At 45.1% G+C, this 13,068-nt stretch overlaps 1 protein-coding gene across 2 annotated transcripts in view; it reads left to right on the plus strand.

Annotated features, from left to right (window-relative positions):
- The window catches only part of sumf2 (sulfatase modifying factor 2), a 46,973-nt gene that overhangs the window by 24,771 nt on the left and 9,134 nt on the right, over positions 1-13,068 (plus strand). For both annotated transcript variants that reach the window (XM_072243146.1, XM_072243147.1), the window contains exons 4-5: positions 3,032-3,076; positions 11,307-11,457. In XM_072243146.1, the coding sequence (XP_072099247.1) occupies positions 3,032-3,076; positions 11,307-11,457 (196 nt within the window). The remainder of the gene's footprint in view (positions 1-3,031; positions 3,077-11,306; positions 11,458-13,068) is intronic.

The following is a 13,068-nucleotide window of genomic DNA, read 5'->3' on the forward strand; positions in this document are numbered from 1 at the left end:
TTTGGTCCATTCTATGTATCAAGAAGCCTTTGGGTGCTATTGCAACGTGTTCGGAGTTGAACCATATCTCCATGAAACACAGAACACAGCAATTCCTCATTTCCCTCTGAAACAGCAATCTTACCCTTAGTCTTATTCAACAGTGACTACATTTGCTAACATGATGCTGGGAAGAGGGAGCTTTATTCCTCTGCATCTCAGCCTAGCTTAGAGTACTTCCCTCCCCCCTCTCTTTGGGCCATGGCGATGTACTTTCATCCACTTACAGGTGCCGTGCCTGCAAGCTTGAGAGTTAAGTCCACTGACTCCTTCAGAAGATCATGAAATTACTAATGCATTAAGATGGTTCAGAATACTCTACATTGGTTAAAGGGAAATTACAGGCTGGGGATTGCATTGAGAGTGATTCAGAAGAGGTATCTTAGACGTTTTGTAAGCAACCCACAACATGTCACCATAGTTCGCAGGTGCCATCTTGCATCTGGAAAAATATTTCTGGAAAGGCGATAGCTATTTCATATTAAATCAGTGTGAGTTATTAAGATTAAATGAACTTTAACCCTAATGGGTGGGCTCATGGGGAGAATATGTATGGGGAGCAATGTGGGGGGGCGGGTTAGGGGGCAGCAGGGAGAACAGATTGTATCATGATCTGGAGAATTAAGCTAAAGAGTTCCCAGGTACAAGAATTCATCAAGTAGTTGAGATTATCTGTCAACAACCCAACCAAATGAATCCAAACTTATCTGATCTCTCAAAACGGGAATACAGTGGGTTCTTTATTTTAACCAAACATTTTTCAATGTGCCTTTGTATTTGCCTTTGGTTTTTGGATGGAATCAGAATCAGGTTTATTATCATTGGCATGTGATGTGAAATTTGTTAACTTAGTAGCAGCAGTTCAATGCAATACATAATATAGAAGAAGAAAAATAATAATAAGTAAGTAAATCTTATTCAGTATACTTTATACAGTATACGTATATTGAATAGATTAAAATAATGCAAAAAAACAGGAATACTATATATTTTTTTAAAAGTGAGACAATGCCCAAGGGTTCGGTGTCCATTTAGGAATCGGATAATCAGAGAGCATGGTTTTAAGGAGGATAGCAAAAATTGCCTGGGCATAGAGCATCTAATTTTTAGGACTTGAAATGCACTGGCAGATACAAAGTTGAATATGGATTCACCAACAGCTTCTAAAGGAAATTAGACAAAGCGGACATTAGAAATTGCCGGCAGGGGGTTGGGGGGAATTAACTGCATTGCTGTTAGACAAGCCAGTGGGAATTCAATGAGCTGATTAATCATCTTGTTGCACAATCCGTAATTCATATCAATAATCTTATGTAGAATGTCATTTTTTCTATGAATCCGAACGGTTCTCAGTAATTGGAAATTACCTGTGCACCATTTGAAATGTGACCCCAATACCTGCAAATCTATTGCTGTAGCTGTGAGTCCTTATTGTGTTGAGCTCTTTGCATGGCTGTCCCTATTCCTGTCCCTGGGCTGGTTGCAGAGGACTAAATGATCCAACTTCCCACACCATAAGAAGACCAGCCAGACCACAGCAGAGAGTCATAGGAAAAAAACCTACAGCACAATATAGACCCTTGGGCCCACAAAGTTGTGCCAAATATGTCCCGACCTTAGAAATTACTAGGGATACCTATAGCCCTCTATTTTTTAAGCTCCGTGTACCTATCCAAAAATATCTTAAAAGACCCTTTCGCATCCGCCTCCACCACCATTGCCAGCAGCCCATACCACGCAGTCACCACTCTCTGCGTGTAAAACTTACCCCTGACATCTCCTCTGTACCTACTCCCAAGCACCTTAAACCTGTGCCCTCTTGTGGCAGCCATTTCAGCCCTAGGAAAAAGCCTCTGACTATCCACACGATCAATGCCTCTCATCATCTTATACACCTCTATCAGGTCACCTCTCATCCTCCGTCGCTCGGAAGGAGAAAAGGCCGAGTTCACTCAACCTATCTTCATAAGGCATGCTCCTCGATCCAGGCAACATCCTTGTAAATCTCCTCTGCACCCTTTCTATGGTTTCCACATTCTTCCTGTAGTGAGGCGACCAGATCTGAGCACAGTACTCCAAGTGTGGTCTGACCAGGGTCCTATATAGCTGCAACATTACCTCTCGGCTCCTAAATTCAATTCCATGATTGATGAAAGCCAATACACCATATGCCGCCTTAACCACAGGGTCAACCTGCACAGCTGCTTTGAGTGTCCTATGGACTGGGACCCCAAGATCCCTCTGATCCTCCACACTGCCAAGAGTCTTACCATTAATACTATATTCTGTAGTCAATCTCGAGACTCTGCTGAGAGCCCATCCTGGGACTGGCTGTCTTGTTGACAGGAGACTTCAGCAATTTTCAAAGTAGTAAGTACTATAAATGTATCAAATACTCTTTAAACTACAATTTTTTAAAATAAAAGGCACAAGAAATCATGAAAACAATTAACAGATTAAATAAGTAATAATGTAATTAGCCCTTCATCCCTAACCAGTACGTTCTGGAATCCCCTGTAGGGGTTAGTGCTCCTATACCAGGTCTGGCTGCCATGGGATGAGAGTGTGATACCCAGTGAAGCTTGATTCCACTTGAAGGAAAAGCACGGATGTAACAACAAGTGTCACTCTGCTTATTCTGATTAGTAGCAAATCCATGTAACTTCAGAACATTTGACAGACAGCAGCTGAGATGTTGGTCCTTCTCTTCAGAATCGCTGGCTATAAACAGCTCAGTACAGCCCTGTGTGAAATAGTTTTCAGTTGTCTTCATTCAGACAAAGTTCTATGTTTAATCATACCTTGGTATTTGTATGACTTTGGTATTCAAAATAATGTTTATTATCAAAGTACATGTACATCACCACATACAAACCTGAGAATCATTTTCTTGCAGGAAATCACAGTAAATACTATAGAATCAATGAAAGACCGCACCTAATAGGGCGGTGCTGTGTTCAATGAATGACCAGCTAACATTTTGCTGTTACAGGCTGCTCCTTGGTGGCTACCTATTGAAAGAGCATTTTGGCGACGGGTGAGTTTTAAAAACTGGTACAGTGATAGACTAAATTTCATCTTTTTTTAATCTACTGTATTTTGTGTAAGTTTATTTGGAGCAAAACAATTTAGAGCTAATAAATGTGGATAGTGATGGTTTATTATTGTCATGTGTACCAAGGTTTAGTGAAAAACTGTTGTTTGAATGACATTCAGACAGATCATGCTAAACATAAGTGTGCCAAGGGAGTAAAAAGAAAATGCAGAATACGGAACAGAGCGTAGCAGTAAGGGAGAAACTGCAGTGTAGGTAAATGAAGGAAGTGGAAGATGGATTGGGAAATTGAGAGTTGTTCTTTATCTTATGTGCCATCATCAATTAACTGGAATCTGAAAACTTGCATTCATTCTCAACATAAACAAGATAGGCCTGCGTGACCATACACCCAGTGAGAACCATTAACAGGATTTGGAGGGTCTTATCCTAGACCGTGGTGGTTGCAATAACAGACTTTACCCTGATCCTCAACTTCAGAGCTGGGGGTTTTTGCAGTTCTTTGTAGGAAGGTTGATACTAGCCTTCAAAGCAGTTGTATTGGCAAGAGTGATTTCTAGGGGCAGTACAGTCTCGTCTCCTCTCACAACTCTAGTCTTGTTGTCGAGGCAGAAAATAAAATCAAACTCTTGATAATTCAGAGGTATAGGCTGTATTTGCAACCCACTACTAAATATATGGGGACTCCAGAACACACCTAGCAACCTGACCAGTTAGTATGTGACGGATATTTGTAACTAAAACGAAGAAAATTGTTAGGGTCATTGTCATGAGGGAGTTCTGTACTTGGGTAGGAAACTGGCGCACGAGCTTTCCAAAACATATAATGCATAGTGATTATTTAAAATAGCGGTCCCCAACCACCGGGCTGCAAAGCATGTGCTACCGGGCCCTGAAGAAACAGTATAAGTCAGCTGCACCTTTCCTCATTCCCTGTCACGCCCACTGTTGAACTTGAACATAGGGACCACCCTTCTCGCGTATTTCCCCCGCTAAGGTAGAGCGTTCCTGTGAAACCTTTCGTGCCAAAATGACATAAAGCGAAGAAGCAATTACTATTAATTTATATGGGAAAAAAATTTTGAGCATTCCCAGACCCAAAAAAATAACCTAGCAAATCATACCAAATAACACACAAAACCGAAAATAAATAACACTAACATATAGTAAAAGCAGGAATGATATGATAAATACACAACCTATATAAAGTAGAAATAATGTATGTACAGTATAGTCCGGAACATGAAGGCAAAACCGATTTGTGGGGAAAAAATCGGCACATACGCGCATGCGCACAAAGGTGCCTGCGCAAGGCATTATGGTCATGGTAGTCTTTTCCCGGGGTAAAGTGTCCCGGGATTTGATTGCTACTTCTGTCCCGTATTTGGGAGTGAGAAAATTGGCAACCCTAACTGTATAAGACATGTTGAGGTGAGTTTAACCCTACTTGAACACCGCCCTCCCCCCCCCGCCGGTCGGCCGGTCCGCAAGAATATTGTCAATATTAAACCAGTCCGCAGTGCAAAAAAGGTTGGGGACCCCTGATTTAAAGTCACAGAGAGCAACGATCAGAAAGTTGAGTTAATTAGTCCTTGTCATCAAGGTTCTTCTGGCTACTGGTTCCAAATCCGATGGCATCGCTGGCTTAATGTGTGATGCACAGACCACAGTTGGCTTCCCCTGGACCTTCAGAACAGAATATGTGGTTAGCGATAGTTGAAGCAGGCTTTCCCACCAGGGCTCAAGACAATTCTTTCATTGGTAGGGTATCACCAGTACCCAATCTCCTAGCTGGTAGGTGTGGTACTCTGAAGCTATCCTGATCTTCAGGGCTTCAAACTCCTGTTTATGGAACCTTTTAAGAGTTGTATAATGCTATATAATACTGCAACAAGCTTTCACTTACAGTATGGATGCATACCCTTATAGACATCCCCTTCTTCTCTCACGATCCCGTCCATTACCCCATTCCAATATTTGATGACATAAGTCAAAGAACTATGAAAATAAAAATTATCCTAGTCACAAGTGGGTCTTGTGAGCCAACTGCATAAAAAGCAGGTAATTTTAAAACTTACGTTTAGAGTGAAATTATAAGAAGGAGTGATGTTGCAGGAAAACAGCAACCAGGATCAAGGACCCCCACCATCCCTTCTCACTGATGCCATCAGAAAACAGATACAGGGCCTACACTACCCTGTTCAGGAACAGTTATTAACCCCTCAATCATCAGGCTGTTGAACCAGAGGGGATAACTTCATTCACTCCAATACTGAACTGTTCCCACAATCTATGGACTCACTTTCAAGAACTCTTCATCTTATCTTTGCAATATTTATTATTTATTTATGTTTTTGTTTTGTATTTACACTGCTGTCGTTTGTACTTTGGTTATTTGTCCATTTTGTGTTGTTTTTCATTAATTCTATTTTGTTGCTTTATATTTACTGTGAATGGCTGCAGAAAATGAATCTCAGGGTTGTATATGGTGACATATGTATACTTTGATAAGAAATTTACTTTGAGAAGTTAATCAAATAACGTTCAAAAAGGTTCAAAGGTTCATTTATTATCATTTATGTATGCAACTCTGAGATTCATCTTCTGCAGATTAATTTTTCTACGGTACCACCCCCTCTTCCAGAAGTCAATGACCATCTCTTTTTTGCTAACATTGAGGGAGAGATTTTTGTCTTGACATCATGCCTCTAGACTTTGTATTCCCTTCTGTACAGTGATCTCTGTTCAAAAGGATTATTGTCCGTATATGTCAGATGTTAATGTTTCTACAGTGCTTTTTCAACCATCTACCAATTTGTATCACAGGAGAGGCATTTTTAATTCCATCAAATTCCTGCCAATAACTCTTACAGTCCATTTGAAAGAAAATAGAATGTCTTTATGGTGCTGCTATCTCACTGCTCCAGGAACCTGATTTCAGCCTAACTCCGGTATGCCTGGTGAATTCTTCTGGTGACTGCGTGGGTTTCCCCCGGTGCTCCAGTTCCCTCCCATATCAAGAGATGTGTGGGTTGGTAGGTTAGTTGGCCATTGTAGGTTGCTCCCTGTGCGTAGGTGAGATGGAATAGGTGACAGGAAAATAAGTGGAGCACTGGGATCAATGGGAATGCTCTGTGAGCTGCTAGAGACCCAGTAGGCTGAATGGCCTCTGATGTCATCAGGAAATATGAGAGAAATGCATAATTGTTGATAATAGGAACATTTTCTAACCTGAATTGCAAATAGCATGTAGTGGCCTTGAGGCCTTTGTTCTCACAAAATTGTTGTGCACTTCCCACTGCAAACATCAAATACCCAAACTTGTACAGATTTAATTTTATTGAATCAAGGGATGGAGGCAATAATGAAGAAATGGAGATTTTAGGAGGGTGTGAGACTTGGAAGGCAACTTCCATGTGGTGATGTCCCCATGCATTTACTGCCCCTATCCTGGCTGGTAGAGATTGTGGGTTTACAATTACTGTCCCTATCCGAGCTGGCAGAGATCACAGGGTTTACATTTACTGTCCCTGTCCTAGCTGGCAGAGATTGTGGGTTTGCATTTACTGTCCCCCTTCAAGTATCGCTGTCTCCCATCACCCCTCGATGGGACTGTCTTGTTGCAGGGAAACAAGCCCAGGGCTCCCACTGATTCACCGATACTGGTGTGTTGCAATGATTTTATGTGTTCATATGGGGAAAATATGCACTGTGTGTTTAATATTAAATTCATTAGGTAAACCCTTTTAGAAACAAAATTGAGTCTATTAGCCACTTATAAGTGACTTAGTTGACTTATCACCTATATTCCGGTCGTAATTAACACCCCCCCCCCCCCAACCTAGTCGGCCAGTCCGCAAGAATTTTGTCAATATTAAACCGGTCCGCGGTGCAAAAAAAGGTTGGGGACCCCTGTTTTAGAAGTTTGATGAAGTTTTAGGTGACATGCTTTATTAACTTCAAAGAACGTAGAAGCGTTGTTGTTCGTGATGGCATTTATATGCTGGTCCCAGGACATATCCTCTGATATGATAACACCAAGGAGTTTAAAGCTGCTGACACCCTCCACGACCAATTCCTTAATGAGGATGCCTCGCAGTTTTGCTGATATTGAGTGAGAGGTTGTTGTTGTGGCACCATTCAACCAGATTTTCGATCTCCCTCCTATAGGCTGATTCATCACCACCTTTGATTTGGCTGACAACAGCAAACTTAAATACAGCATCGGAGCTGTTCTTAGCCACAGAGTCATAAGTGTAAAATGAGTAGAATGGGACTGAGCACGCAGCTTTGTGGTGCACTTGTGTTAATGATGATTGTGGAGGTGTTGTTGTCAGTGCATGCTTACTGGGGTCAGCCAGTGAGAAAGTCGAGGATGCAGTTGCACAGGGTGGTATCAAGGCCCAGGTTTTGGAGCTTAATGACAACATTGATTGCTGAGCTGCAGTCAATGAAGAGCTTGCTGACATGTGCATCAGCTGTTCCAGCGCTGGGTGAAGAGGAAGTGAATGAAATGGCATCCACCGCTGACCTGTTGTGAGGGTAGGTAAATTGGTGCAGATGACTTCTCAGATAGGATTGAAATGTTTTACGACCAACTTTTCAAAGCACTTCATCACAGTGGATGTAAGTGCTACTGGATATTGAGAAAGGTAGCCACATTCTTCTTGAGCACCAGGATGATTGAAGCCTGCTCGAAGCAAGTTGGTACCTCCGGCTGCCGAAGTGAGAGGTTGAAGAAGTCCATAAACACTACAGTCAGTTGATTAGCACGGGTATTCAGTACTTGGCAGGTATGCCATCTGGCCCAGATGCTTTCCCTGGATTCACTGTCCTGAAGTCTACTCTCATGGCAGCATCAGAGACTGAGCTCACAGGCTTGTCAGGGACTGGTGGCTTGAGAAGGTTCCACCATGTCATCTTGGTGAAGATGAGTATAAAAGGCATTGAGCTTATCTGAGAGCGAAACCTTATTGTCATTTATGTTGCAAACGAGAAAATCTGCAGATGCTGGAAGTCTGAGCAACACACAGAAAATGCTAGAGGAACTCAGTAGGTTAGGCAGCATCTATGGAAAAGAGTACAGTCGACGTTTCAGGCTGAAACCCTTTGGCAGGACTGGAGAAAAAAGCTGAGGAGTAGATTTGAAAGGTGGGGGAAGGGGAGAGAGAAAAACCAGGCAATAAGTGAAACTTGGAGGGGGAGTGATGAAGCAAAGAGGTAGGAAGTTCATTGGTGAAAGAGACAGAAGGCCATGGAAGAAAGAAAAAGGGTGGAGTGGGGTTGAGAGGGGTAACACCAGAGGAAGGTGATGGGCAGACAAGGAGATAACATGAGAGAGGGACAAGAGGATGGGAAATGGTGAAGGGCAGGGGGGCATTATTGGAAGTTTGAAAAATCAGTGTTCATGCCATTAGGTTGGAGGCTACCCAAATGGAATATAAGGTGTTGTTCCTCCAATCTAACTATGGCCTTTTCATGACAGTAGAGGAGGCCATGGTTGGACATATCGGAATGGGAAATGGAATTAAAAGGGGTAGGCTGTGGCAGATCGTGATTGTTCTGGCAGACAGAGCATAGATGCTTGGCAAAGCAGCCTCCCAATCCACATCTAGGATAGGGTTCCTCTCGTCCTCACCTACCACCCCACCAGCCTCCATGTCCAGCACATAATTCCCAAAATTTCTGCCACCTCCATCTGGATCCCACCACCAAACACATCTTTTCTTCCCCACCCTCCCCATATTCTGCTTTCTTCAGGGATTGCTTCCTATGTGACTCCCTTGTCCATTTGTCCCTCCCCACTGATCTCCCTCTTGGCACTTACCCTTGCAAATGGAACAAGTGCTACACTTGCCCCTATACCTCCTCCTTCGCTATCGTTCACGGCCCTAAACAGGCCTTCCAGGTGAGGCAACACTTCACCTGTGAGTCTGTTGGGGTCATTTACTGTGTTCAGTGCTCCCAGCGCGGCCTCCTGTATATAATTGAGACCCGATGTAGATTGGGAGACTGCTTTGCCAAGCATCTACGCTATGTCCACCAGAAGAAGCAGGGTCTCCCACTGGCCACCCATTTTAATTCCACTTCCTATTCTCATTCCGATATGTCCATCCATGGCCTCCTCTACTGTTGTGATAAGGCCATGCTTACGTTGGAGGAACATCACCTTATATTCCGTTTGGGTAGCCTCCAATCTGATGGCATAAACAACAATTTCTCAAACTTACAGTAAACTTCTCCCCTTCACCATTTCCCATCCCTTTTTCCCTGTCTCATTTTATCTCCTTGCCCACCCATCGCCACCCTCTGGTGCTCTCCCCCCCTTTTTTTTCTTTCTTCCATGGCCTTCTGTCTCTTTCCCCAATCAACTTCCTAGCTCTTTGCTTTATCCCTCCCCCTCCAAGTTTCACCTATTGCCTGGCGTTTCTCTCTCCCTTCCTCCCACCTTCCAAATCTATTGCTCAGTCTTTTTTCTCAGTCCTACCGAAGCGTTTCGGCCCAAAACGTTGACTGTGCTTTTTTCCATTGATGCTGCCTGGCCTGCTGAATTCCTCCAGCATTTTGTGTGTGTTGCTGTCATTTATGTTGTTTGATTTTGCTTTGCAGGTTTTTAAACCCTGCCTCAGTTACTGAGCATCCCTCTGTGTTTCGTGTTTAGTCTGGAGATGCTACTGATGTGGAGGGAGTTCCAGGATTTTGACCCAGTGATAAGAGTTATTGAGTTGTACAGCACCTTTGGCCCAATGTCAATGCTGATCAAGATGTCTACCTGAGATATTTCCATTTGCCCTCCATTATGTATCCTATCCCTGTACCCATCCAAATATCTTTTTTAATGTTGTAAATGTAGCTGTCTCTACCACTACCACTGGCAGCTCATTCCATATGTGGAAAACTTATAATTTTAGACTCCCGCCTCTGGGAAAAGACTAAATTTATTACATCAGTTAGACCAATTACATCAATATCAGGACCATAAAAGCTTCATATTTTGACTCCAAATTCTTTTCACCATGTACAAGGCCAAAATCAAGAGCCCGAAATAATATTCCCCCTGTCTGGATGACGTCTGTGGATGAAGCACCCTGCTTGACTGAATCTCCGCCATCTCAGTAAATCTTAATTCCCTCCAGTATAGGATCACATTGGCTGCAGGGTGTACCTTGTGCAAAATGTACCACAGTTACTTTGCAAAGCTTCCCTGACAGCAACTCCCAACCATGATCTTCATCACCAAGAAGCAAAAGGACACCAGGGGACAAGTTCCCCCTCCTACACACACCCTGCCAACTAGAACAACTTTTCCCAGTCTCTCATTATCAATCGTCCTTCCCCAACAAAACTGTTGGTGTATCTTTATCGGAAGGACTGCAGTGGTTCAATCAATCACCACCTTAAAAGGATGGTAAATGCTGCCTTTATCCTATAAATGAACTTGGGGGAGGGGGGACGGACACTTTAACTGGACTTCCCCAGGGTATGACTATCTTTATCAATATTCTTCCTTTCATTGCATGCTTAGAAGTGATGATCATTAATGAGCCATTGTTCGTTACCATTTTCAGCGTAGAAGATGAAATGGTTAATTCCCTTGCACAGTGAGAACCAGTCAGTGTTCTTACATTAATAAGCCATTGTTCATTCCCATTATCAGCGTAGAAGATGAAATGATTCATTCCCTTGTACAGTGAGAACCAGTCAATGTTCTTACATTGACTGATTAGGAGTAAATAAGTTGTGCATCTCAGAAGTCCAGGTAATATCCATGTCCCTCAATGGAGGCAAACCTTTATCTCACGGACAGTTAAAAGGGGCAATAAATGTTGTCTTGCCAATGAGGCATGGTGAATTAAGGAATAGAAATAATTTTGAGGGTTGATGGCCGTCTCAAGGAATTAGGTAGCTGGTGTTGTAAGTATTAGCTCTGTCAATCAGGAGCAAATACTCACAGCTGTAATCCTAACACTCAAACTGCAGGGAGGATGAAATAACTACTGGGATATAGATACCTTAGATGTCCTAGTTAAGGTGCTGTAAGGATGCACAAGGAATGGAATGAAGCAGTTTATGGTACAATGTTGGTTTTATGAATGTACAATTTAAATTGTACATTAACGATGTGTTCTGCGACTTTACCATAAAGTTAGTAACCTGTTTACACTATTAATTATCCTGGTGAATAATCAAGCAGTATTACAATACTGTTTAGCCAGCAGGCCCTGGCTCTGGAATTAAAGATAAGCTGGAATACCCAGTGGTGCAGGTGAGCTGGACCGACGCCGCAGTGTATTGCCAGTGGAAGGGGATGCGGTTACCCACAGAAGAGGAGTGGGAGTTTGCTGCTCGGGGAGGTCTGCAAGGTAGGATCTCACAGCGCTGACACTACCCTGCTCGGGGAGGTGTGGAAGGTAGGATCTCACAGCGCTGACACTACCCGCTGGGGGAGATGTGGAAGGTAGGATCTCACAGCGCTGACACTGCCCTGCTGGGGGAGGTGTGCAAGGTAGGATCTCACAGCGCTGACACTGCCCTGCTCGGGGAGGTGTGGAAGGTAGGATCTCACAGCGCTGACACTGCCCTGCTCGGAGAGGTGTGAAAGGTAGCATCTCACAGCGCTGACACTGCCCTGCTCGGGGAGGTGTGGAAGGTAGGATCTCACAGTGCTGACACTGCCCTGCTGGGGGAGGTCTGCAAGGTAGGATCTCACAGCGCTGACACTGCCCTGCTCGGGGAGGTGTGGAAGGTAGGAACTCACAGCGCTGACACTACCCTGCTGGGGGAGATCTGCAAGGTAGGATCTCACAGCGCTGACACTACCCTGCTGGGGGAGGTGTGGAAGGTAGGATCTCACAGCGCTGACACTGCCCTGCTCGGGGAGGTGTGGAAGTAGGATCTCACAGCGCTGACACTGCCCTGCTGGGGGAGGTGTGGAAGGTAGGATCTCACAGCGCTGACACTGCCCTGCTCGGGGAGGTGTGGAAGGTAGGATCTCACAGCGCTGACACTACCCTGCTCGGGGAGGTGTGGAAGGTAGGATCTCACAGCGCTGACACTGCCCTGCTGGGGGAGGTGTGGAAGGTAGGATCTCACAGCGCTGACACTGCCCTGCTGGGGGAGGTCTGCAAGGTAGGATCTCACAGCGCTGACACTGCCCTGCTCGGGGAGGTGTGGAAGGTAGGATCTCACAGCGCTGACACTGCCCTGCTCGGGGAGGTGTGGAAGGTAGGATCTCACAGCGCTGACACTGCCCTGCTGGTGGAGATCTGGAAGGTAGGATCTCACAGCGCTGACACTGCCCTGCTCGGGGAGGTGTGGAAGGTAGGATCTCACAGCGCTGACACTGCCCTGCTCGGGGAGGTGTGGAAGGTAGGATCTCACAGCGCTGACACTACCCTGCTGGGGAGATCTGCAAGGTAGGATCTCACAGCGCTGACACTACCCTGCTGGGGGAGGTGTGGAAGGTAGGATCTCACAGCGCTGACACTGCCCTGCTCGGGGAGGTGTGGAAGGTAGGATCTCACAGCGCTGACACTACCCTGCTGGGGGAGGTGTGGAAGGTAGGATCTCACAGCGCTGACACTGCCCTGCTTGGGGAGGTGTGGAAGGTAGGATCTCACAGCGCTGACACTGCCCTGCTCGGGGAGGTGTGGAAGGTAGGATCTCACAGCGCTGACACTGCCCTGCTCGGGGAGGTGTGCAAGGTAGGATCTCACAGCGCTGACACTGCCCTGCTGGGGGAGGTGTGGAAGGTGGGATCTCACAGCGCTGACACTACCCTGCTCGGGGAGGTGTGCAAGGTAGGATCTCGCAGCGCTGACACTGCCCTGCTGGGGGAGGTGTGGAAGGTAGGATCTCACAGCGCTGACACTGCCCGCTGGGGGAGGTGTGGAAGGTAGGATCTCACAGCGCTGACACTACCCGCTGGGGGAGATCTGGAAGGTAGGATCTCACAGCGCTGACACTACCCTGCT

Source organism: Mobula birostris, chromosome 25, assembly GCF_030028105.1.
Source record: "Mobula birostris isolate sMobBir1 chromosome 25, sMobBir1.hap1, whole genome shotgun sequence".
NCBI lineage: Eukaryota > Metazoa > Chordata > Chondrichthyes > Myliobatiformes > Myliobatidae > Mobula > Mobula birostris.